At 57.5% G+C, this 26,899-nt stretch overlaps 1 protein-coding gene across 1 annotated transcript in view; it reads left to right on the top strand.

Annotated features, from left to right (window-relative positions):
• The first annotated feature begins 7,692 nt into the window (after positions 1–7,692).
• KCNN3 (potassium calcium-activated channel subfamily N member 3) overlaps positions 7,693–26,899 on the top strand; it is a 149,480-nt gene continuing 130,273 nt past the window's right edge. Inside the window, exon 1 of the mRNA XM_056123658.1 lies at positions 7,693–8,953. Within this exon, the coding sequence (XP_055979633.1) occupies positions 8,012–8,953 (942 nt within the window). The 5' untranslated portion in view covers positions 7,693–8,011. The remainder of the gene's footprint in view (positions 8,954–26,899) is intronic.

Here is a 26,899-nt window from a genome sequence, read left to right as displayed (position 1 = left end):
CTGGGAGCCAGAGCTCGGCGCCAGAACCTGCTGCTTGCGCCGCCGCCGCCAACTGCAGTCTGGGGAAGGCCTGGCAGGCGCCGGCGGGCCTCCAAGGCGCGGGCCCAAGACCTCGGCCTGGCCCTGGGGACGTGTCCCCGCGCACCACCCTGCCTGCAGAGGGAGGGTCAGCCCGGGCCGCGGGGCGCCCGCCGCCTTCCTTGGGGGATCCATGCCTCCCCGGGGCAGTTCCCGGGTGCTCTGGGCTTGGGGGACCGTCAGAAGGGAGATTGCTTCTGGGAGTGTCTCAGGAACGGCGCCAGCGCGTGGATTTCTTCAGCCTCAGCTGGGAGCGCGCCCTGTGCCAGGGTCTGGCATAGGAACAGGACTCAGCGGGAAGCAGAGAGACAAGGCTCAGCTCCGAGAAGAGCCTTGTGGGCCAGGCTCCAGGGCCTCCCTCGGCCTGGCCCTGCCCGGTGGGCTGGGAGCCCCTCCCCAGCTCCGTGGGGGGTGCAGGGAGAAGCCCGAGCCCCCTTCCCAGGATCTCTTTCTGGACCTAGTACCAGGCCTTTTGCTTGCCCTTCACCCCAGGAATAGATAAGGGTCCCCGAGACCCTGACGTGTAGCGAGCACGGGGGGCGGAGGGGTGTCAACCTCCAAGCCGGTGGGATCAGGATTTGAACACGGCTCTCACTGTTCTCCGCCCCCTCCCCCCCCCCCCCCTGGCAAGAGGGAGGAGTATGCGGGCACCCCGCTGTGCACCAGGGCTCTGGAAGCAGAGTCCCCGCCAGAGAGATAGCACAGTGCAACAAGGGGTTGCCTTGCTCAGGGCCACCTGGGTTCAGTCCCTGGGACTCCACTGGGATTCCCCCAGAGGGCGGCGGGGAGCCATCCCTGAGTGCAGAGCCAGGCCTAAGCTCGGAGCACCGATGGGTGTGGCCCAAACCCAAACACGGGGACCAGAGAAATAGACTAGCTGCCACTCTGTGGGGATGCTGATTCTGGAATGTTCCCGTTTTGTTTGGGCAAAGGTGGTTTCCCGAAGGGGCTGGAGGTCTGCTCCGTGGGGAAGGAGACAGCCCTGTGCTGAGTGTCTCCAGGGAGTGGACGTGCCCTGCCTCTGGCCTTGCCTGGAGCTGAGCACAGTGTCTGTGCCTGGAGAATGGGGCCCAGCAGCACCTTGGCCACTCGGACAGCCCCGGGGATGCATGCCAGGGTTACGTCCCATCAGAGCAACCTGGGACAGGCCCTGGGCAGCTCCGTCTTCCAGCGGGACTGCGGGGGGCTGGGGAGCAGTGAGGTGGGGCGGGGGTGGGCGAGCACCTGGACTGAGAGTCTCTGGGGTGGGGGCTGCAGCTGGAGTCCTCCTCTGCCTCAGTGGGGGAAGGGTGGGCAGGCTTCAGTGGGTGATCCCCCACCCCACATCTGAACACTCGGGCCTTGGGGACTCAGACAAGAGAAGGGCGGGTGGCGAATGGACCTTCCTGTGGCGAAGGGTGCAGGGCCACAGGGTCACCCCGGGGCTCTGGGTCACAGTGCTCCCACCCCTCACTCAAGCATTGAGCCTCTTGTTACTGAGTCAACACAGGGGCCATGATGACTACATGTGCTTGTACATGCTTGCATGTACAGACGTGTGTGTGAGTACATGTGTACATGCATGTGAATGTGAGTGTGCACATGTGTGTGATCGAAAAGGTACTGCTAGTGTGAATGAAACAGGGGTGTGTATCCACTATAAGTAATAACTGGCAAGGGTCCCCCAAGGGCAAAGAAACAATTGAGGGGCTCAGAAAAGGGAGGAAGAGGCAGAGGGGGTCTGCATGGTGGGGGTCCAGTTAGCAGGAGTGAGAAAGGAGGCATGTCTTGGGGTCAGAGGAGCCCAGGTTCAAATTCAGGAAACTGGTGACCTTGGGGGAGTCAGTTTTGAAAATTTAGGGGCCGGAGCGGTAGCACAGCGGGTAGGGCGTTTGCCTTGCATGCGGCCGACCCGGGTTCGAATCCCAGTATCCCATATGGTTCCCTGAGCACTGCCAGGAGTAATTTCTGAGTGCAAAGCCAGGAGTAACCCCTGTGCATCACTGGGTGTGGCCCCAAAAGCAATAAAATAAAAAAAACCACCCAAAACTAAAAAACAACTTTTGAAAATTTAGGGGGGATGACATAAAAAATAGAGCCACAGACCCACATCTTCCAGGAGGTGGGAATGAGCCTGACATGAAGCAGCTGGAACAGCTCAGGGGCTACCCTAGGTGCTGTTTCTGTGATCATAGACGGAGCTGGGAACGGGTCCTGGGTGAGTGCTGCTGAGCTGGGGAGCCCAGAGCTGTCTCTGACCCAGGCACAGGGTTCTGGGGTGAGAAAGGTATGGTCACTGTACCACCGTCTATTCCTGGAAGGTTGAGGACATCTCTCTGTCTATCTGTTTCTCTCTGTCTCTGTCTCTGTCTGTTCTCGGGCTACACCCAGCAGTGCTCAGAGGTCACTCCTGGCGGCGCTCAGGGGACCATATGTGGTGCCAGAGACCAAACCTGGGTCAGCCATGTGCAAGGCAAGCACCCTACCGGCTATGCTATCGCTCTGGCTCAGGACAACTCTTAAATACCACTTGTCATTTTACAGAAATGTATTGTCTGCCATTGCAACTAGATGCCAGCCATCTATTCACCTACTTACTCACCCATTTACCCATCCACTTTCCCACTCACTCACTCACCCACCATCCATCTACCTCTATCCATCCATCCACCTTCCCACCTGTCATCATCCATGGATCCATAGACCCACCCACACATCAGTCCTCCCACACATCCATCCATCACACTTGCACTCACCTATCCACCCACCTACCCACCCTCCACCCCATCACCCGTTCATCCGAGCCATCCATTCTTCCAACCACCCATCTGTCCATCCATCATCCATCCTCCTGTTCATCATCCATTCCATCCATCCTTCCACTCTTCTACCCACTCATCCACTTTCCATCATTCTTCCCTCCCTCCATTCATTCATCCATCATCCATTCCTCTGCTCATCACCCATCCATTCATTATCCCTCATTCATGCACCCATTCTTTTGCTTCCTACCAGTCATCCGCCATCACCACTCACCATCCATTACCCTCCCACCAAGCACCCATTTGTCCGTCCCACCCATCCATTCACTCCACTACCTACTCACCCATCCATCCACCCATTCTCCTATCCCTTCCTCTTTCTACCCACATCTTCCCTCCGACCCATCTATTACCCTTCCACCTTTCCTTCCACTTATCCACCCACACCTCCATCCATTTACCCACTCATCCTTCCCTTCCTCTCTGTATCCATCATTCGCCCCCCCCACCCATCACCTGTCTATCATCTGTCAACCCTCCCACCCATCCACCCACCCATTTATCCATTTGTCCACCCACCCATCACCCAAACATTCACCCCTTTACCCATCATCCATCCTCCTATCCATCTCTCCTTCCTTCCACTCCTCCACCTGCTCACCTATCTGTTCATTATCCTTCTCTTCCTCTCTCCATCCATCCATTTACCCATCTCTACTCTCTCACCTGTACACTGTCCATCCATTCATCCTCCATCCATCCATCCACCCATCCATCCATCCATCCATCATCCATCCATCCATCCATCCATCCATCCATCCATCCATCCATCCACCTAATAAACTTTAATGAATATCTCCATTCCTAGGCAGCCTGCTCGGTTCTAGGGAGAGTTTCCTCTCTGTGCTCTAGGAATTCACAGCCTCATGGGAAAGACAACCATGTAAACCACAACTCATTATTTTGTTAAACCTATTTTCAGCCAGTTCTATCTTTTGGGGTCAACACAGTCCACAGGTCACAGACTATGGAATTTTAAAGCAGAATATTTTGAGTCTTAGACAGTCTCTTCCCTGTCTCATCATTTCACTGGTGGGGAAAGTGTGGTCATCACAGTTTTGGAACTTCCTCTTATTTGCTTCTAAATGACTACTTCAGGCTTCAGTTTAGTTCACTTCAATTAATCTTGCTCTTCTTTTGTAAGTTCATGCAGCCAAACCCAAATAGTCTCTGTGGGTGAAGATGGGGCCACCTCTAGTTGCCAGCAGGTCTGATGCGGGTTGAGGGATCCAGGGCCACCATGTCACATTATGCTGAGCTGGGGGTATGAGGTACAGTGCTGGGGATCAAACCAGGGCCTCTCACATCATGCCAGGCAAATGCTCTACCACTTCAGCCAAAGCCTCGTTCCAGTTCAAGTCTTTTCTTTTCTTTTTGCCACACTTGACAATGCTCAGGGCTACTCCTGTCTCTGCATTCAGGAAGTATTCCTGGTGGTGCTTGGGTGTGTGTGTGGGGGGGAGCATATGAGATGCTGGGACTGAACCTGGCTTTGCCGCATGCAGGGAAAGTGTCCTACCCACTGTACGATTTCTCCGGCCGCTCAAATCATATTTTTCCTTAAAAATAAAAAATAAAGTTATTTTAAATTTTCCCCCTTCACTTTGTAGTTGCCATGACCTGGCTTTGCACAGTCTTGGTTGGGGGACTTGGTCATGGTATGGTGGAGGTGTTAGGGATCAAACCCTCGACCCCACGCACAGAAAGCTGTCTCTCTTTCACTGAGCTGTATCCTCAGGCCTTTAGGGAATCTTTATAAAAAAATGAAGCTGCACACCGGGCTCTGTCATAGCTGCAGATAGGCAATAGGGAGGCAATCGTTCCTGCCTTGAAGGAGGCAAAGCAGAGCTGATGACAGGTGGGGAGAGTGTTTTGCATGGATGATGTGGGGGAAGACGGGGGGGGGGGCGGGTGCAGGCCAGTGTTTAATGGCCACTTGTGTGCTGAAGTGGGCAGCCCCAGTGGGCGGCATTCTGCCCGACTGATGTGGCTCGCTGAGTTGGGGAACTCGCCATGAGTCGGGACGTCCAGGAGCCAGACCAGACACTTCGACATATCTCTGGGGCTCCTGGGACGCCATGTGTGTGTGGAGGTGTTCCTTCCTCTTGACTTAGATGGAGTGACCCCAACCCTTGTTCCTCCCGTGTCCTAGAGTGGGAAGCCAGGGCTCAGAGGGTGGGGATGCCGGCCCTCTCAGGCATCAGTGCTCAGCCTCCCATTCATGGTCATGCGGACCCTCCACTTTGGCCCCTGTGATCCTGGCTGCTTCTCCTCCAGGCCTGTGAGAGCAGGAGACGTCACAGTGTAAGGCCATACAGTGGGGGTGGGTGGGGGCACAGAGCCCGGAAGAACGAGCTGGGGCAGAGGAGGCAGGTGGGGCTGACTAGAGACGACCAGGCCTGAAACTATTTCCTGAAAAGGAGCGTTTCTCAACGGCTGTGCCTGACCTGAAAACCACAACAAAACCAGATTTCTGTTCTTTTCAAGAGAGCCACACCCAGCAGTGCTCAGGGGCTGCTCCAGCTCAGGGTCCTGGTGGTGCTGTGGGATCATATGATGTCAGGTTTCGAACCTGGACTTCTACCTGCAGAGCCGGTGCTCCAGATCATTGGGCCATCCCTCCACCCTCCAAACCACAGTTCTGCTTGGACAACATAGTAAAACCATTTATTAAGCCTCATTAATTCGATCTGTAGCCTTGAACAAACGGCTCTAGAGAGGGACAGAAAGAAGCTCTCATCCCTGCTGGGCTGAGGACACAGCATCAGAACCTCACTGTGTGCATTGATCCACGTGATCCACATGAGCCAGTGTGTGCCAGTGTGCGTGCATGCATGCATGCATGTGGGTCACACATGCATCTGTACACATCACGCACACGCGTGCCACTAACATTCATGTACATGCATGTATCACATGTATCCACACATGCACACTTGTACAGTATACACACATGGCACCTTTATGTACACACATGTCACCACTATGTCATCTTCACACATACAAAGATGTCACTTGCACTGGTGCACACGTGTATAGTTGCATGCACACATGTCACATGCACACATCACCTGTATATATGCACACATGTCATGTACACACATGTACATGTGTGCATACATCACCTGCACACCTAAGGTGTCACATGCACACACAGTGTCACCTGCACAATGCAACTGTGTGACCTGCACATACATGTCACCTGCAGTGCCACCTGTGCACATGTCATCTGCACACACTCATACATCACCTGCGCGTATACACATGTCACCTGCAGGCATACACGTGTCATCAGCACATACGCACATGTCATCACACCATCCACACATCACCTGCAGGCATGCACATGTCACCTACACACATGCACATGTCACCTGCACACACGCACAGGCCACCTGCATGCACACACACATCACCCGAGCAATGCAATGTCATCTGAATCATGCACACATCACCTGCACACATCACCTGCACAGTCACCTGCACATATGCACACGTCACTTGCATGCATGCACGTTCCCTCCCCATGCACGTCACCCGCACACATGCTTGTGTGCGTGTGTGAGTGCCTGGTTCTCCAACTCTTCCCCTTCCCGTTGAGGGGAAAACTGCACAACAACCACAGGGTGATGAGAGGACCCCCTGGAGACCCTAGAGATGTGCGTGGGGAAACCCATCCCACTCCTTCTTCCCCCCTTCCCTTAATCTGTGGCTGTCACAGATAGAAATGAGCTGAGCCCTGGCCGCCTCTTTGGGACTCCCTTTGCACACAGTGGGAGTTGAATGAATACTTGATGACGATGCTTCCGGACCTGCAACGCCAGCAGCTGTTCTGGCTCTGAGTCTTAGAGATGCAGGGGGCAGATCAGTTGGAGAGCAACCCTGGGGCTCTCTGGTGTTCCTGTTAGAGCTTTGGGGCACTGAATTGGGGGAGGGGAGACCAGTCCCCCACATCTCTCAGTCTCTTTCCCACCTACCGCTGCAGAAATATTGATGGAACTGGGGTGCTGAGGGGAGCATTAGTTAAGAGCATTCTGAGGAGACAGCAGTGGACCTGTGGGGTTCCACTGCCCTGGGTTCAAATCCTAGCCCGTTAATTACCAGCTGGGCGACAGCTGGCAAGTCACTTATGTGTGCTTTAGGGACTTTTTCCTTTTTTTACAGTTTCATCTGTAAAAGGAGAATGATGACATCATTTTCATAGGGTTGATGTGAGGGTTAGAAATAACAGAGGCGTCTGCACACATCTTGCGGGCGTTCTGTGAGCAGTAGGTGAGCTTATGCACCTGGCACTAGGAGGCTGCGGGGCCCCTGCTGCTTTGGTGACCTTGATGTCGCTCCTCGGACACCACCTGGAGCCTGGGTTTGTAGAAGAGGAACATCACGCCCACGACGCCGGGACTGGATGAGACGTGTGAAGGACCCTGCCCATTAATAACGGATTGTCTTCCTGCCCCCGCACCGGGGCGCACCGCTCGGCTCTCCCGGAGACTCTCTGCGCCTCCCGCACCCCCACCCCTTCCATCTCGGGTCGCCTCGGGCGGGCGGCTTTGGTCCGTACCTGTCGGTGGAAAGACGGCGGGGGCGCAGCGCCTCGGGTCCAGGCGGGGAGCGAAAACTACATTTCCCAGCTCTCCCCGCGCCGCCGCCGCCGGGCTGGGAGCGGAGGGCGGCAGGCCCCGCCCCTGGGCGGAGCCTGTGCGGGGGGCGGGGCCAGGGCTGGCCGGGGAGTTTCGCCAAGCCAATGAGACCAGCTGCTAATAAGTGGGCTTGGCTTACAATATTAACAGTGGGAGGAGGAGGAGAGCGAAGCTATTGAGCCAGCGAGGAGTGGAGCCGAGCCTGGCCTCACACGCTCCTAGAGGACCACCTCCCGAGACAGAGTTCTTTTTTCCCCTTCTTTCCTCCGAGCTCCCTTTCTGCCCTCCCTCCCGGCCCGGTACAATGCATGCTTGAGTGGCACCGTCTGGACTCCGGGCAGCCCCAGAGAAGCGAAGCGAGCCAGAGAGAGGACTGGAGCCGAGACGCTGGTGGGGGAGCTTGGATGCCTGGCTTTCTCTGAGGACATCTTTGGAGCCAAGGGTGGCTTTGGGGTGGGGGTTGTGGTGCAGACAGTCCAGCACGGCCCCAAGATGGACCCTTCTGGACACTTCCATGACTCGGGGGTGGGGGACCTGGATGAAGACCCCAAGTGCCCCTGTCCCTCCTCGGGGGATGAGCAGCAGCAGCAGCAGCAGCAGCAGCAGCAGCAGCAACAGCAGCAGCAGCAGCCCCAGCCGCCGCCGCCACCACCGCCAGCACCAGCAGCAGCCCCCCAGCACCTTTCGGGACCCCCGGTGCAACCTCAGCCTCCTCAGCTGCAGCAGCAGCCGCCACCGGCGCCAGCGCATCCCCTCTCTCAGCTCGTGCAACTCCAGAGCCAGCCCGTCCACCCCGGCCTGCTGCACTCCTCTCCCTCCGCGATCAGGGGCCCCCCTTCGTCCAACTCCACTGCCATCCTCCACCCTTCCTCCAGACAAGGCAGCCAGCTCAATCTCAATGACCACTTGCTTGGCCACTCTCCAAGTTCCACAGCCACAAGTGGGCCCGGAGGAGGCGGCCGGCACCGGCAGGCCAGCCCCCTGGTGCACCGGCGGGACAGCAACCCGTTCACGGAGATCGCCATGAGCTCCTGCAAGTACAGTGGTGGGGTCATGAAGCCCCTCAGCCGCCTGAGCGCCTCCCGGAGGAACCTCATTGAGGCTGAGCCCGAGGGCCAGCCCCTGCAGCTCTTCAGCCCCAGCAACCCCCCCGAGATCATCATCTCTTCCCGGGAGGATAACCATGCCCACCAGACCCTGCTCCACCACCCCAACGCCACCCACAACCACCAGCACGCCGGCACCACCGCCAGCAGCACCACCTTCCCCAAAGCCAACAAGCGGAAAAACCAAAACATTGGCTATAAGCTGGGACACAGGAGGGCCCTGTTTGAAAAGAGAAAGCGGCTGAGTGACTATGCTCTGATTTTTGGGATGTTTGGAATTGTTGTTATGGTGATAGAGACCGAGCTCTCTTGGGGTTTGTACTCAAAGGTAGGGGCTGCGGTTTCTCTTTATACCTTGAACAAAAGGAATATGTAGGTAGCAAGAGAGAGAAAGAGATGGGGAGAGGAGAGAGAGAGAGAGGGAGAGAGAGAGAGAGAGAGAGAGAGAGAGAGAGAGAGAGAGAAAGAGAGACTGAGAGCGAGGTGGAGGGGGGAGAGGCGTTTGCTCAATTATGTGCAACACTCTTAACTTCCCATGGTTTTCCGTCTTAATCCTGGGAGAATTCATTCCTCCCTTCCTCGGGGGGAGGGGGCATCCCTATACACTGTCTAATTTGGAGTCTTGGCGTTAGGGAGGATTAAAGAATCCCTTCGGAGAAATCATCCCCCCCACCCCCTCCTGGCTCACTCGTACTAAAGCATAACCCAGCAAGCTTAACGCACCAATTAATTACACTCTGCCTTGATGTTCCTGCCAGTCCTGCGACTTCCCCTCCTCTCCCCGCCCGCTCCGCTCCATTTTCCCGAGGACATAAAAGAAATAAATGTCTGGGTAGGGGGTGGGGATTCCGTGCCATCCCCCGGGTCTCCTTTCTCTCTTGCTCGATCTTCTGCTCTTCCCAACTTAGGCTTGCCCTCTTCTTCTGAGCAAGATGAAAGAGAGACTCAGGCAGAAACCTGGGGAGCCCCGGGGTAACCCGAGCCTCCAGGGGCCAAAGCTCAGGCAGAGGGAAGCCGCGATCCCGTCCTCGGGGGAGAGCGGACCGGAATAGACCTGCCGCTGCCTCAGAGACATCCCCTGACAAAAATGGCTACAGGTGGCACCCGGGCACAGCAGATGGTGCTGGCTTGGCATTAGCAGGCACTGGTGTGGGGGATGACACGGCTTCCCGGGCGCGCCCCCGGCTCAGCCCCCAGCCCCGGCTCTCCCCTCCCACCTCCACCCTGGTGGGCTGAATCGGGATGAGTGTGTGAGTGCGCCCGGTGAGAGACGGACAGCGGCGGGCGGCGGCGTTGGCGGCCCGCCCCGAGGCCACGGCCTCCCAGCCCAGCCCCAGGACGAGGAGGTGCTCCCTCCACGCGGGGGCCTGGGAGTGCGTCCCCCCTGGGCTTTGAGAAAGGTGGGTTCTGTCACGGGCGGGCACTGCTGCCAGAGAGCGCCCCTGCTGTGGGCTGGGGAGTTGTGGGACTAAAGACACCCCCACCCTCCCCCTCACCTCCAATATGTTGTGTGTGTCTTGGAGTGCGTGCGTGTGTGGATGTGTGACCGCATGTGTGCACGTGTGTGTGCACGTGCCCGCGTGTGTGTATGTGTGCGTGCACATGTGTCTTTATGTGTGCTGTGTGTGCATGAGCTTGTGTGTGTGTGTGTTGTGCATGTGCCCCTGTGTGTGTCTGTGTGTGCATGAGCCTGTGTGTGGCATGCCCATGTGTGTGTGTGAGCGTGTGCATGTGTGTGCACAGGCCTGTGTGTGCGTGCATGTATGTCTGTTGCGCGCACGCGGGCTGGTTTGCTGCTTAGATTTCTACTTATTTGTCATTTTGGGCAGGGGCTGACTGGGGCTGGCTGGGAGGGACTCAGCTGTTGGAGGTTTCAAACAGAGCTTGTTTCAGGCTGGGCACAGCTGCTGTGACACTGTCACATTCCTTGCTGAAACCCGGCCACGGAGACCTGGGGGCTGCTGATCGGGTTTCCCGGCCCTAGTCTTGCGCTCTGAAGGGCAGCAGTGGCCAGGGCAGACCCCTCAGCGAGCACCCAGCCCTGCGTGCTCCACCAGTGCCTTCCTCCGCGGCCGCTCAGGGACCTGAGCCCCTGTGCGAGCAGAACCGAGGGAGTGTGGGGTTTCCCCGGAGCTGCAGCTCACTTAGTCATTCCCTAGAATGAGCCTGTCTGCAGGTCCTGCTGCCTTCCCGGAACACCCTCCACAGCGCACCCTGCAGGGCCCCCAGATCCTCCCAGCCACCTCCTGGGGGTCAGCCAGGAGTTCTTGAGGGAAGCACACGACAACCCAGGGGCTGGGGGCTAATGAAGGGGCTTGGTCGGGGGGGGGGGGGGGGAATCCTTCTCTCAAGGGACGCCTGCGCAGAGCTGATGAGGGCATCGCTGCCCCCAGAGGCGCTAGGGTGGGCCCTGAGTGTGTGTTTGAACCCTGGGGTGCTGGCCAGAGACTGCGAGGCAGGATGGGGTCCCCATCATTGCAGGGAGCGGGGCCACCCAATGGGGTCTCCAGGGAAGGGACTTTCACTAGGTAGGCTGGAGAAAGCCGACTAGGGAAGCAGAGGGCTGGGCTCACCAGCCCATGTCTACCTGAGGGGACTGGGCAGATCTCGGGGCCATTGTGGGTGGGACACGCACCTGTGAATGGCTGTGAAGGCCCCCCCTGACCTGTGCCCGCCCAGCCGCCCTCTCTCTGTCTGCTCCATCTTTGTCTCCTGCGGCAGGGCCAGGCCGAGAGCCCACATCTGTCCTGGCAGGAGCGAGGGCCACTGGAAAGAGCCAGCCTGTGCTCTGAGCCCCACATGCCTGTCCCAGCTGTGGGGCTCTGGGCATCAGGCGGGAGACATGGCGGGGTGCAGGACACCTGCTGGCCACTGCTTCCCTCTCCCTCGGCCTCCTGAAGGCTGCAGGGTTCCATGCATCTGGGAGGGGCTGAGACTCCACAATGGTGTGAGAAGTTGCATGGGGAGGGCAGATGTCCTGGGGGGGGACTTCTTGTTGCACCTGCTTTCTGGGTGGTCCCACGAGGCCAGGAAAGGGACTGGCCCAGCCTCAGGGCAGAGATGGGCTCTCAAACCAGAGGGTGGGCTGCAGGGGGGCCTCGCCGGCAGGGCCAGCCCACCCTGGGCTTAGTGCTGCAGAGGTTTGTACATCTGGGTGCCCTTTGCTGACCAGGAGAAGCAGGAGGTTGGAATGACACGGGGCCCCAGTCTAACCGTGTGATTCTGCATAGCTGGTGGCATTTCCCATGTCCTCATGGGTCAGAGGGACACGGTGTCCTCAAAAAGGCTTTTGTGGAGACTTTGTGCTAGGTGCTTCCCTTGGGTGTGATCTTCTGTGGTGCCCGGGGTTGGTGGTCTTTCTTACTGGGGGAGGCTTTGTTTCCTGGCACATCCTAAAGTTAATGCAACAGAGAGCTGGCATGAGGAGGTGAGATGTGGGGCTGGAGGGTTCAGTGACTCCCCCCTGACCAGTCAGTGGTGACAGGTGGGGGCAGTCAGATACAGGTCATGGCTCAGCACTGTGGGGCCCTGAGCCACATGAGGAAACCTCAGCAGGGGTCTCCTCTGGGTGCGCAGGGTCCTCCTTCAGCTGGGCTGTGTCTTCATGTGCGTTTCTCTCTGAGACTGTTACTGCCTGCACAGGCCAGATCCTGGGGAGAAGCTTGTCACGGTGACACCACCACTTCAGTGGCAGGGAGGGCATGGGGAGGCCTGGGGGCTCACACCTGGTGATGCGCAGGGGTTACTCGTGGCTCTGCACTCAGGAATTACTCCTGGTGGTGCTTGGGGGACCATCGGGGATGCCAGGGATTGAACCGGGGTCAGCTGCGTGCAGGCAAACGTCCTCCCCGCTATCCTATCGCTCTGGCCCCACCAGGACTGGTTTGAGGTACACACAGGTCACAGACTGTCAGCTCTCCTCTTCCTGCAGCCCTGGCTCCGTGCAGGCCTGCCTGACCCGCCGCCCACCTGCCATCCTGCTGTGGCTGAGCTGTGGCCACTGTCCAGCGGGCAGGCCCCTGGGCCTCTGACACAGGCACAGGAGGCGACTCCCCCTTCCCTCCAGTGTTTTTTTCTTCTTATGCTTTTGGGTCACACCTGGCGATTTTCAGGGGTGACTCCTGGCTCAGCACTCAGGAAGCACTCCTGGAGGTGCTTGGGGAACCATATGGAATGCCGGGGGTCAAACCGGTGCAAGGCAAACACCCTCCCCGCTGTGCTTTGGCTCTGGCCCTTCCTCCAGTTTTGTCCCCATCCTTGGCCTCATAATCCACCAGTTTCTCCTTGCGAAGAGCTCCGCCCTTCTGTCCCCTGTGCTGCCCCTGACTCTCTGTCCTTCCCCTGAGATCACACCAGCTTCTCTGGGCAGAGAGGCTGGTCTGGTAGTGCAGATGGGCCGAGGCTGCTGGCCGTCCACTCTTGGAAGATGGCCGGCTTCCTGGGGGCCGCAGCGGCACTGCTGGGATCCCAGCTCCTGGTGCCCCTGTGGCTGTGTGTCAGACACAGCTGAGGGGGCGGCAAGGGAAGGTGTTGGTGTGTTTGGGGGATAGTGTCCTCCTGTTTGTGTCTGTGGGTCCCTCCAGAGGCCCCTCCCTGGGGAAGAAGTACGGAATGGGGTGCTGATGGCGGGAGACCCTGGCCCGAGCGCGGGAACCTGTGGAGATGTGGAGCATCTTGGCCCTGGAGGCCTGCCCAGGGGCGCTCTCTCTCCGCACTGTCACGGCGGTGGCACTCTGATTTCTGATCGCTGTGGACAGCCTGAGACCCCATGGGTGACTTGGAGGAGGGGCCCTTCACACGTGCCCCACTCTGTTGGCTGCACTCTAGAACAGTCTAGAACAGTCTCCGGGAAGGATGGGATATGCAGGTGATCTCTGGGCCGTGGTCACCCGAGGATTGGGGCTTAGCGGGGCTCGTGGCCTCTGCTTTCTAGGCAGCAAGACCTGCAGGTCGGGGTGTGGGCAGGGACGAGGCCTCAAGAGCTGCTCTATGCAACAGAAGGTCAATTCAAGTCACGCAGGAGACAAGGGCCGCCTGAGTGGGCTGGCCCGGCCCGCTGAACCGCTGAGCGTCCACGGCTCTGGGCGTGGTGGTTCTGTTGCTGCGCCTTGGGAGACATGTTTGTGGGGACTCATGTGAGCGAGCAGAGGGGAAGAGGAGCGGTGTGAGGGGCAGCTGGGTTGAGGATGGTGTGAGGGGCGGCTGGGATGAGAAGCCGTGTTGCTTAGTTCCAAGGCTCCACGTGCGGCAGGCCGGCCGACTCGCGGCTGTGTTTCTTTCCTCTCTTTCAAAGCCCAGAGGGAGAGCAAGGAAGAAGCAAAGCACCCATTCCCCTTTAAATGATGCGGGTGGGAGCCCTCCGCAGTGCTGCCCTGGGAGCAGGGGGAGGAACATTCTAGAGTCTTCTTTTTTTTTTTTTTTTCCCTCCTGGCAAGGAGAGTCCAGAGGAGTGAATGGGTTTGCTGTGCCCCCAGCTCCCACCCTGTCATGCCACCTGGGAGGCCCACTGGGGTGCCCTGGGAGACAGGAGGGTGGCAGAGGTGAGGGTGTGAGGCGCCACGGGGTGCAGGCAGAGGCCGTGCCAGCCCTAACAAGGTTGGGCCCTGCCCTTCCTGAGAGCCCTGGGCCATGTTGGCCAGGCTCGTCCCCAGGGCTCCAGCTTCTCAGGCTGCCTGGCGCTATAGGCGGGTTCAGTGGCGTGTACATCTTCTGAGATGCAAGTGAGGTTTACGGCTCAAGAGCAGGGTCAGACAGATGGTGGTGGGGGGAGGGTGTGACTGAAGGCCTGGGGGCCTTGCCATGCCCTGGGTAGGTGCGGGGTCCTAGGGGACCCCCGTTCCAGTGCTAGTGGCCCCTCACATCAGCTCACTGGGTGCCCACCCTGCCCTGCTCTTCCTGGGGCCTCTTCTGTCCTCCAGTCCCGGCTGGCCATGGGGTTCCTGTGAGGGCTAAGCTCTGTGGGGGCAGCTTCCAGGCCTGTGGTCCCCACGGGGCAGGAGTTCTCGGGCTGGAGGGTAGTGGCAGTCTGCAGGAGGCCTGGTTCTGGCGGGAGGGGGCACTCTCCAAGCTGTCTTCTGGTCCCAAAGACCAGCGGGCGCTCCTGGTGGCTGGAGAGACGAGACCTTGAAGGGTGTCTCCATGCCTTTTTCTAGAATTTCCAGATTTCTAGAATTTTCTTTGCCCTCCAGAGTCCTTGTTTCCCAGTGCGTTGGCATGAGGCCTTGTCTAGCACCCTGAGTGGTGGCTGGTGTTTGAGGGAGAGGGAACAGGCACTTCGGGGTGGCCTTTGCCTCGGGCCCGCTGTCCCTCTGATCTGGGCTTGAGGGCTGGATCCAGGGCTGGGCTCCGGCCTGTCCCCGAGTGTTCTGATTTCTGTGAACCTGCATGTCTCATATTCCGGTGCAAAGGCAGCCAGTCTCTCAGGTACTCCTCGGGCAGTGAGGTCTGGGCCCAGGCAGTCGGGCCAGGGTCTAGGATGTTAGAAACCAAGGTGGGGGGTTACAGGCAGGGCTGAGGAGTGTGTGGGTGTCTGCTGTAGGGGAGAGGCCTGGCCTGGCTCTGGGCTGTGGAACGGGGGGCAGAGCTGGGGGGGTGCAGAGGAGCCTGGCCATGTTGCTGGATTCATTCCAGGAGCGTTGAGGTAGGGATGGAGACATGGAGCCTGTGAGGTTGCTGAGGGTGTGGGGGAACTTGCATTCCTTTTGGCTTTTGGTGAGGACACGCCTGGCAGAGCTCAGGGGCTACTCCAGGCCGCCTTCTTGGGGCTTACTCCCAGCCGTGTTCAACCCCTGTGGTCCGGGGATGGAAGTGGACCTGCTCCAGGCAGAGGCTGTGCTCAGCACGGCCGCTGCTCTCTGGGCCCCCCAGGAGGTGACTTGGGCACTAACACAGCAACTGCAGCTGTGGGTCTCTGAGGGCGTGTTTGTTCCTTTCTCAGAGGCAGTCTGCGCTGGCACAAGCAGCCCAGCATGGTCGCAAAGGAGCTGGGATCCGGGTTCGAATCCTTCCTTGCCCATGTGTCAGTTCTGGGCCTCTGGGCTGGACTGGACCAGCCCCTGCCCCCCGGGGTGCCTGCCCGCCTGTCAGCAGCCTGGAGCTGGTGCTCCCGTGCCTGCACCCCCACCAGCTGCTCCTCTCCTGGAGGAGACCTGGGGCGTTAGCTGCCACCCAGGTGGCTCTGGAGGATAGGGGAACCTGGGTGGGATGGACCCATGTCTCAGAAGCCGGATGGTGTCAGTCAGGGGAGCGGCCTAGTGGGGAGCACTTGTCTTGAAGTGTGAGGCCCTGGGCTTGGGCCCCAGTGCCACCTGGTTCTCCGGAGAACCAAGGCAGTTGGAGCCCTGCTGGGTGTGGTTTTGAAACCCAAGACCAAAACAAACAAAACAAACAAACAAAAAAACCTAAAACCCAAGACCAAAAAACAAACCAGGACTAGAGAAATAGTACAACGGGTAGGGCGCTTGCCTTGCGTGTAGTGGACCTGGGTTTGATCCCTGGCATCCCATCTAGTCCTGTGAGCATCACGAGGAGTAATTCCTGAGTGCAGAGCCAGAAGTAACTCCTGAGCATCACCAGGTGTGGCCCCCAAACAAATAAATAAAAATTTAAAGTAAAAACTTTCCAATAATAGTGATTAAAAAAAAAAATCAGTGGCCTCAGCTCAGGTGACCAGTGCCTCTTCATGTACCTAGATGTGTCTGTGGGGGAAAATCTACACAGGACCTGGGGAGCAGGATGTCCCTTAGAAGACAGGGCACCGCGGGCACCCAGCCTGGGCTTCTACAGCCTTTGTCCCTCAGGGGAGCTGTCATTCCACACTCGGAGTCAGTGCTCTGTGCTGTGGGGACAGCTAACTGGGTGTGGACATGCAAGCGGGACAGGTGGAGCCAAACCAAAATAAGCCCCTGGAGTTGGGCCAGGGGCCGAGAGGCCTGAGAAAGGTCAGGGGGACAGAGGATGACCAGGCAGGAAGAGGCCGAGATTGCGGGCCGTGGCACCGTCTGGGAAGAGCAGCCCTGGCACCCTCTGATGCGTCTTCTGGGGATCACCCTTCTCTGTCCTGACTCGGGCAGGGCTGGGGCGGCCGGCAGGCTGAGTGCTGCACACGGGAGGCCTGAGCCTGACCTTGGCCCTGCACGGCTTGATCCCCTGGGTGCAATGCTGGGTATGACCCCCGACAAAACAAAAAGTACCAAACCCAAACCAAGACCGAGACAAAGTCCATCTTAAATAGAAAGGGTTGTTGGGGTTCACTGAGAATCAAGGGGCTTTCCTTCTTTGTGTGTGGCTGGAGAGTGGAATGGGGTTTGGGTCCCCCTCAGTGGTACTCAGGGGTCCCTCGGGGGACCATGCGCAGTGCCGGATATGGAATATGCAAGGCAGGCGTCTTACCCTGTGTACTCTCTCTCCAACCCTCGAGACCCTCAGACTCTGCGCCTTGGTGCCGTGGCAGGGGGTAACTTTCCCTCTGGGGTGCCCAGGGCAGTGCTGTAGCAGACAGGCTAGGGCTCAGAGCAGGCCCTGCCCGCAGCCCAATTTTTATCACAAGGTCTGGTTGCAAGGTACCCTGAGTGGCATTCTGAGCAGAGCCGCGGTGACACGAAATGAACAACATGCAAATGATGTGTGAAATAATATGCAAATTGGCATCTGTTATTTTGGAGTTGGCTCGTTGGGCATTCTCCGTAAAGGACAGGCCTGGTGCTCGGTGTTACAAGGACAGGGAAGCCGTCTCCAGGGACGTTTCTGCAGGGCTGAGTGTAGGGCTGCGCCAACGGGAGCCCTGACTTGGCATTTAGCTTGAGCTCGGAGGTGGAGCAGCTCACAGAGTGGGGGGCATTGGCCTGGAGTCCCAGGCAGTGGGGAGGAGGTGGCGGCAGGTGGCTGACCAGAAAGAGTCTGGGGAGCATGGAGGAGACGAGTTCTGGTCCTGTCCATAGCTGCTGGGTGACTGCCAGAAAGAGATGTAAGGCCAGCTCCAGTGCCTCGTTTTCTCCAGTTGTAAACAGAGGTCATGGTATTTGCCCCCCTGGGGACAATCAGACGTGATCGTGTTGGCATAAACGAATGCCCAGTGCTTGGGGTACCGTGGCTGCCAACAAGCAGTGGCTTCGCCCAGTGCTGTGCCCGAGCTGGGCCTGCGTCCCACCGTCCCATCCTTTCAAGATTTCAGAGTGACAAATTGGGTCAGTGCCAATGTTTTCTTTCTTTCCTGGCTTCTGTTGGGGACACAGTTGGCGTGCTCGGTCGGCCCTGAAGTGGCCCTGCGTGAAGGGGTGCCCAGAGCCCTGGCCCAGATGATTGATGCTTTATTATTTCTTCCAGGAAGAGGGTGTGGAGGGGAATGTGTGGTTCGGGCCCAGGGGATGCTGTGGTGACCTCAGAGGCGGGCAGCGCTGGGAGGATGGCCCAGGGGAGACCGCTGGTGGCTTGTGACCGTGTGGGACTGCAAGCCTTGGATGACCAAAGCTCAGTGGACCAGACAGGTAAGCCGGCCTGGGTGGGCGTCTCTGGACTTCTGGAAGTCATGTGAATTACCCTAGCCCGCTTATTGCTGCAAGGGGCAAAGGAGTCACAGAGTGGACACTGTTGGGCTCCCTCTGGCCGACTCTGCCATGTCACATCCTACTTCTGGACTCCAGGAGCACTGAGCTCTGTGCCTGGACACGCTTTGTCCCTGGCAGGGGCCTCTCCTGGACAAAACACATTGCTCTCGGCTGGCCCTTCCTAGAAAAACTGAGACTTCACCATCGCCTGGGTTTAGACCCTGCCTGTATCCCGTCTTGCTGTATAGCCTAGAGTAGAGGCCTTTTTTTTATGGGGGGAGACCTCCCTGTTGGCACCCAGGGGTCACTCCCAGAAAGGCTGGGCCCCCCAGGGTGGGGATATGAAGTATCTCATGCATGCAAGGCAGGTATGGCACCCCTGGAATGATCTGGTCCCAGTAATGGCCTCTGGATCTAGAAAGTGGAAGGACAATGACCTCTGGCTGGGGTATTGCTGGGGGGTCTCAGGACACGCATCTTGCCCTCAGTTGCTACTGGGCTTCGCCTTGGTCGTTTCTTCTGGGATCCTGGAGGCCATGGGATGTCAGGAGGTGCCCCTCTCTGGGTCCCCTGCTCATCCTGCTCCTGGTTGGATCTGGGGTTGGGCCCTGCCAGGACACTTGTCTCTCTCAGCTCCTGGGGGCTTGGTGGGACACAGGCGCCCAGCTGGGTGGGACACCAGCCTGGGCCCACCTGTGCCCGTGGTGCAGAGAGCCCATCCGCACGAGAGGAAATGGTGGTGGCCGGGAGCCAGACAGGCGGGAGGTGAATCACGCGGGCTTCCTCTGGGCTGCACGGAGCCGGAGCCGTATAGAACGCCGTGTCCTGTGGAGCGCGGGGAGTGCGCCGCTCGTAAAAGGGAAACGCAGACTCTTCCAGAAAAAGGCTCTGAAGCAGCAGTCTTACTCAGGAGAGAGGAGAGGAGCAGAGCAGGAGAAGGAAAGGAGCCACGGAAGGAAGCAAGGCTTGTGGCCTTGTCCACAGCCAGGACAGGCCAGGGCGGGGTGCGAGCACTAGGCCCAGACCGAAGGGGCAGAGCTGGGATTTGAACCCGGGGCTGCTTCTTGCAGACCACCTCTTGGACAGACATTCTCTCTTTGGGCTAAGGCTGGCAGCGCTCAGGGGGGGCTATTACCAGCTCAGGGCTCCTACCTGGCGGAGCTTGAGGGACACTGTCGTGTCTGGAATCAACCCCGGCCTCCTGTCTGCAGAGCACAGACGTGTAGCTTACTGAGCTGTCTCCCCGCACCCCAAAGCTAATCCTGCTCCCCTCTCTACCCCACCCCCTGGCTCACAGCACCCCCTTCCCTGTGCCCCGCGAGCTCCCCCAGTGTTGTAGTAGTGATTCAGGTTCTGAGGGGAGGGGGCGGCGTGTGTGGGGGCTGTCAGGGAAGGCAGGGCTGTGTGGGGTGGCCCAGTGGGGAGGGCCACTGAGCAGTGCTCAGAGCTGGCGTGGCCCTTCCACTCACCCCCTGTGGCTTCCTGGCATCTGTGAGAATGCAGGCTTCTGAGCGGCCCCCCACCCCCACCACCAGGAGGTTTGCGGGATGTCGTCTCCCCAGGGGACACTGAGGAGTGACTGAGTCTGGGCGTGGGGCCGGCTGCCGTCATCCCTCACGCTGTCACTGGCTTACAGGAAGTCCTATCGGCGTGGCCTGTTGGTTCTCGGACACTGCGCTTAAAGCGGAGCAACGTGCAATGAAAATGTGTCTCAGACCAGGCTGTTGTTTGAGACCGGCCGTGTTCTGGGGATGCAGACCCAGAGAGTCTCCAACCTGCGTCCTCTTACCGCCATCTGTGTCCTGGCTGCTCGTAGTGCCAGGCTCATCCTAACGCTTCTGTCCCTTTGCTTGCTCAGTCCCTCTTCAGGTCTGTCCCAGAGCCTGTCCCCCGCCTGCCCACACCTCAGCCCCAACTTGTTGGCTTGGCCAATGGCTGCCCAGGAGAGCACTGGACCGTACTTGAGGGTGAAGGGAAGGTGGGTGTTGTGGGGAGATGATGGACAGGGACAGTCTGTCTCCAGGGGAGACCAACCCACGAGCCCCAACTGGACCCCCACGCCTGAGCATTCTGCCTTTGTCTACCCGTCCATGCTCTCGTTTCTTCTCACGCGTGGCCCCTTCTTCCCGCCGTTTCTTCCATTGGAGCCGGGCCGATCTGAGCTGGAACCCTGACTCTGCCATCTTGTGTGTGGCCATGAACAAGTCACTTTATTTATCTTATGTATTCTATTTCTATTTTTGGGGGCCATACCTAGCAGTGCTCAGGGTTGATGCCTGACTCTGTGCTCAGGGGTCACTCCTGGCAGCATTCGGGGGACCCTAGATGGTGCGGGGGAATCACACCTGGGTCAACCCAAGTGCCTTATCCACTGAACTGTCTCTCAGTCACCAAGCAAGTCACTTTCAAGCTTTGTTTCTGTTTCCTTGGGGGTCGCTCATTGCCGTTTCCTGCGCAGCTGTGGGGAGGAGTCCCCGTTCGAATCAGCCCTGGCTTGAGACCTGCACTGAGTGAAAGGAGAGAAAAAGTGCTGGGCGAGGCATGGGGAACTGTCTCAGGGACACAGCTTTGTCTTTGGGCCTCTGGTCACTGGATTTAGGGCAAGGCAGGCCGAGGAGGCCCGCGTTTCCCAGATGGCCAGTTCACAGGTGGCAGCCAGGATGTGGCAGCTTCAGGAGCAAGTGGGAAGAAGGTGCTGATGGAGCCATGCCTGGTTGCTGGGCTGGTACCGTTTGGGCAGGTGGGGGTTAAAGGGATTTTCTTCTGATCCTGAGAGAGAAACCTGGTCCAGTGGCTTCCTCCCTCTCAAAAGACACTGAGAGGCTGGGATGAGCCTGAGGAGAGTCTGGGATGAGCCTGAGGAGAGTCTGGGATGAGCCTGAGGAGAGTCTGGGATGAGCCTGAGGAGAGGCTGGGATGAGCCTAAGGAGAGTCTGGGATGAGCCTGAGGAGAGGCTGGGATTTGCCAAGGGAGCATCTGGACAGGCCTGAGGAGAGGCTGGATAGGCTGAGGAGAGGCTGAACAGGGTGAGGAGAGGCTGGGACAGGTCTGAGGAGAGTCTGGAATGGGTCTGAGGAGAGGCTGGACAGGCCTGAGAAGAGGCTGGACAGGCTGAGGAGAGGCTGGACAGGGTGAGGAGAGGCTGGGACAGGTCTGAGGAAAGTCTGGAATGGGTCTGAGGAGAGAGGCTGGACAGGCCTGAGAAGAGGCTGGATAGGTCTGAGGAGAGGCTGGGTCAGGCCTGAGGAGAAGCTGGTACAGGCCTGAGGGGAGGCTGGCTCAGGCCTGAGGAGAGGCTGGACAGGCTGAGGGGAGGCTGGGATGGGCCTGAGGAAAGGCTGGGACAGTCCGTTCTGGCCAGCCTCCCCTCCCTGCTGCCTCCTCCCTGCAGGCCAGCCCTTGGCACAAGGCCTGTCAGGCTCCTGAGCGCTCCTAGCAGCAGGGATTTAATTACTATAATGTAAGTAGCTGTGGCTCGAGGCCTTCTGGCAGAGGGGAAACAGATTTGTCTTCTCACTGGGAGAATAAAAATCGATGGGAAGGAAAGGAAATGTCCCATCCTCTGAAGTGGCTGGGTTGAGCAGGCTAGCGGGGGGTTGGTGGTGGAGTGAGGAGGGGCTTCCCTACCTGATGGAACAGAGAGGGGGTGCAGCAAGGGCAGGAGACATGTGTCCCCCTCAAGGACCTTGCCATGTACTCTTGGCTTCCCTGGATGAGCTGTGCTGAGCACCTACTGTGTGTCAGGGGCCTCCTTGGAGAACTTTCCAGTGTCCAGCCCTACCAGGAGAACAGATTATTCTGTTCACTCCACTCACAGAGCCTCGATCATGTGCCGGGACAGTAGGAAAAACACTGGACAGTGGGTAAGACTCTTGCCTTGCCCATGGCTGACCCAGGTTTGATCCTCAGCATCTTATATGGTCCCCCTGAGCACTACCAGGAGCAATATCTGAGCACAGAACCAGGAGAAAACCTGAGCACCGCTGGGTGTGGCCCCAAACTTAAAAACAAAAATAAGAACAATGAACCAAACCAACCCCCTCAAAACCAGTGACAGATCAAAAACCCTGGACTCTGGGGACTTACCTTCAGTAGGCAGGTCTGCCAGTGAGTGACACCTGTGTCTTCTCTATGGGTGGGGCAGTGCATTCTGAGGAAGAGATCTTTTGAACTATTTGGGGGACGGGGGCATTTGATGAACGACCACTCCTGGGGTAGTTCTGAGGTCTCTAGTTGGGGGGGAAAACAGAGCCTCTGAGGAAGAGGAAATATCGGGAAAGTCCAGGATTGGGAGCTCGCCTGGCAGAGGCTGGGTAGATTTCTATCCAGCAGAAATAGAATGTGAGCCGCATGGGCATTTAAAATGGTCCAGTTGCCTTATAAAGGAAAGTGAAAAGAGAAATGCTCAATTAGTGTTTATCATATGTATGCACAGGAGTTACTCCTGGCTCACGCACTCAGGAATTACTCCTGGCGGTACTCGGGGGACCATATGGGACCATGTATTGGTTTATGGGCCACACCCAGCAGTACTCAAATGTTACTCCTGTCTCTGCACTCAGGAATTATTCCTGGTGGTGCTCGGAGACCATGTGGAATATAGGGGGTTCAAACCCGGGTTGGCCTCATGGAAGGCAAGTGCACTACCTGCTGTACTATAGCTCCAACCCCTGTTTATCATATATGTTTATATTTTGCTTTTTGGGTCACACCTAGTGTTGCACAGGTGTTACTCCTGGCTCATGGACTCAGGAATTACTCCTTGTAGTGCTCCGGGGACTCCATATGGGATGCTGGGAATTGAACCTGGATCGGCCGTGTGCAAGCCAAATGCCCTACCTGCTATGCTATCGCTCCAGCCCCTATCATATCTTTTAAACTTAATCTGATAGAGTAAAAATAGTATTAGTTTTGTATGTATCCATGGGGAAAATATTAACGAGATATTTGACTTTTTTTTCCATGTGAAGCCTTTGGAATCCGGGGTGCATCTCAAGCACATCTCCCCTGGATGCCAAGTCTTCACTTAGTGGAAATCCCTGATCTGTATTTAGAGTTCATGAAATGCACAGCTAAACAAATAGACTCACGCCCCTTCCCCAAGCTGTTGCAAGTGTATTTAAAAGTTTTCCAGTACAGGAATGGAATATTTTTTTTTTTTTTTTGCTTTTTCTGGGTCACATCTGGCAACGCACAGGCGTTACTCCTGGCTCACACACTCAGGAATTACTCCTGGCGGTGCTTGGGGGACCATATGGGATGCTGGGAATTGAACTTGGGTTGGCCGCGTGCAAGGCAAACATCCTACCTGCTGTGCTATTGCTCCAGCCCCAGAATACAGGATTTTAGAAGTGGGTTAGTGATGTGCATGAAGTCAGTGGCACTAGCCGCATGTAGGGGCCTCCAGGGCAGGGGCCAGTGTCCTTGGGGGCTGAGGTGATCCCAGGGGTGCAGGAAGGAGAGGAGGGGAGGAGTCAGGGTTGGCTCTCCAGCTCTTCCTGGGTATTCAAGGGGCATTTGACATTAGCCGTGAGTGAGAGGGAGGATCTGAGAAAAGTGACAGGAGCTGTTTCATGTTTTAGGGTTTTTGTTTGTTTGGGGGCCTCACCTGGCTAGGCTCAAGGCTCCCTCTTGGCTCTGTGCTCGGGGATCACTCCTGCCTGGGCCGGACATCGAGTCTGGGTTGACTCCGTGCCAGGCCAGTGCCTATCCTGCTGTCCTCTCCCTCCAGCCTGTACTGGGTTCAGGTACTGACTCCCACTGGGGGTCTCGGGGCTTTTCTTTGCTCCCTGGGGTGAGGCTGGCAGTGGGGGGGGGCAGAGGTGGATCCTTAGACAATGCATCATACATGTGAAACCAAGGGGCCATTGGGGATGTGGCCAAGATTTTGGGTCCAGGCAGGTTCAAGGATGGAGTTTCCGTAGAGCAAGACCGAGAAAATGGTGGGAGAAGCATCTGGGGTGTGTGAGGGGGAGGTGGGGTTTGGGTGGGCCTTGTTAGTTTTTTTTTTCTTTTATTTTGCTTTTTGGGTCATACCCGGCGATGCACAGGGGTTACTCCTGGCTCTGCACTCAGGAATTACTCCTGGCAGTGCTCAGGGGATTATATAGGATGCTGGGAATCGAACCCGGGTCGACTGTGTGCAAGGCAAATGCCCTACCTGTTGTGCTATCGCTCCAATCCCGGGTCTTGTTAGTTTTGAGGTGTGTTTAATACAGTGTGGGTAGCGCCTGTCCCTGAGGTGGTGAGAGGTCAGATGATGTGCCCAGCGTGTGGAAGCTGCTGGCTGGCCCTGCCCATGAGGGCTGAGGCTGAGTGAGTGTTCGGTTGCTCCCTGGAGTTTGGTCCTCTCTCCCCCAAAGTGCCTAGGAGATGTTTGGGCCTTTCTGGGTCAGTGGATGCTTCAAGGTCAAATCTCAGCGTGTGTGATGAGTCTGAAAAGGCAGGGCTGGGAAGGGTGCAGAGAGGAAGGCACTTGCCTTGCATGTGGCTGACCAGGGTTCCATCCCAGCAACACTTACAGTCCCCCAAACCCCACCGGGAGTCATCCCTGAGCACCAGCCGGTGTGGCCCCAAAGCCAAAAACATTAAAAAAACAAGCTAAAAGGTTTCTCTCCCCTCTCTCTGCACCCCCCAACAATGGCCAGCAGCCTGACTCTATAAGCCTGAGCTTCTCACATGACTTAGCAGGGTTATGAGCATTTGGGTGTGGGACATCTCTTCAAGGGCTTTCTGGGGAGCAGGAGAGGATTGGGACTCCCCTGGGTCTTCTGGAGTCTACAGAGTGCTCGGGGGTCATGGGGACCATGGAGGAGCCCAAGGCACCTATCCCCGTGGGGGCTGGAGGGGAGGGCGAGGAAGGAAATCAGTGCCCCTGGTCTCCAGGGACGTGATCTGGGGCCCACCTGGGGGGTAAGGGCCTGGAGCCCCCTGTCAGCTCTGGCCTGTCCAGGCCCTTTCCGTGCCCCTCACCCTGGTGGTCGAGGGGCTTGTGGTGATGCTGCTCGCCAGCGGGAACTTGCTGCATGGACATGGGTGAGCATCCCTGGACTGGTTCTCTCCTTCCTCCTGGCTAAGGGATGCCAGTCATCACAGCAGCGCCCCCTGGAGAGGGGGAACCGCTGCGCTGAGCCTGGATGAGGACACCCAATGGGCAGCGGAAAGAGGAGAGAGAGAGAAAAGCTGATGGTGGTATGGGAGGGGGCGTCTTTCCTGAGACCAGCAGTCAACTCAGCCTTAGGTCAGTGGCTCTCTGGATTTGGTTTCTCTTTTTCCTTTCTTCCTCCCTCCCTTCCTCTCTCCCTCCCTTCCTCCCTCCCTTCCTTCTTTCCTTTCTTCCTTCCTTTTTTCCTTCCTTCCTTCCTTCCTTCCTTCCTTCCTTCCTTCCTTCCTTCCTTCCTTCCTTCCCTCCCTCCCTCCCTCCCTCTTCTCTAGTTGCCAGGGATCAAACCAAGGACTTCACATATGCAAAAATAAGCACTTCATTGTTACAACTTTTTTTAAGGGGTTCTGGGACCACACCTGGATTCTCAGAGATCACTCCTGGTGGGGTTCAGGGGACTCTAAGTAATGCTGGGGATCGAACCCCATTCAGCTGCCTTCCCCACTGGACTATCTCTCTGGTCCAAGGCTAGTACTTTATCACTTAGCGACATCAATGCCCCCAGGGTCAGGACTTTTTTTCCCTGATGGTGCTGGACTAGAGGAGTGTAGGAGACCCTGGCAGGTGCCTCCCAGCAATTCTCCATCAGATGGGCCAGAGGTTCCATTCAAGGCCCAAGGATATGATGCTGGTGTTGGAGATTAACTGGGGCCGCTCCAGTGATGCTTGGGACCTCCAGGGTCACATCTCAGATCTTCAGGGGGCCTCCAGGGCAGCACATGGTAATACTTGGGGGACCATGTGGTGTCGGGGATCCTACCAGGGTTGGCTGCACACAAGGCCCGTTGCCTCAGCCCCTGTGCCATCTCCCTGACTGCCCAGTGGCTGAATCTAAAGGATCTATTTGATTTTTTTCCGCCACTCCCTTCACCATTGTAGCTTTTGCTGCGAGGACTGATTGTCACTCACTGGGTTGTGGCTGCATCGGTCCGTTTGTGGTGTTTTCACATACTTGGAGGCAGGAGATCACACAGTCCTGTTGTGGCACCACAGTGCCCACAGGTAGTGTCCTGGGCATGCGGGCTGGTGCTCGTGTCACGGCAGAAGTGAGTTCATTCCTGAAGTGAGTTCATTGTGGGTTCTTGAGTCTGGTGTGAAAGGTGAGCAGACGATTCTGTGCACAGAAGTCAGAGTTGACTGCAGTTTAAGTAGACAGGCCCTCGGGGTCCAAGCCTTTGACCCGTTATGTGTCAATTGTCCTGTCCTTCGATGCCTGGTCTAGATTGTGATGTCCAGTCCTGTCCCTTGCTGTCTGCTTGCCTCCAGTGTACAGTGACCTGGTCCTGTTCCGACTCTGCTCTGCCCAGTGTACACTTTCTTGGTCTGCAGTCTGCAGCTGGAACCTGTCACCAGTGTCCTCATGCTGGGGCTGCTCTGCAACTCGGCACCCAGCCTCACTAGAGCTGTTCCCCAGGGACTCCCTGTCCCTTCGGTTTCCTTGTCTCTGGCCATGACCTCCTGGGGGACATCCTTGATATGCTACTATTTGACTGGTAGCACTGTAGTACTGTCCTCCTGTTGTTCATCGATTTGCTCGAGTGGGCCCAGTAATGTCTCCATTGTGAG

Source organism: Sorex fumeus, unplaced genomic scaffold (assembly GCF_029834395.1).
Source record: "Sorex fumeus unplaced genomic scaffold, SorFum_2.1 ptg000047l, whole genome shotgun sequence".
Taxonomy (NCBI): domain Eukaryota; kingdom Metazoa; phylum Chordata; class Mammalia; order Eulipotyphla; family Soricidae; genus Sorex; species Sorex fumeus.
This window is presented reverse-complemented; position numbering and strand designations above follow the sequence as displayed.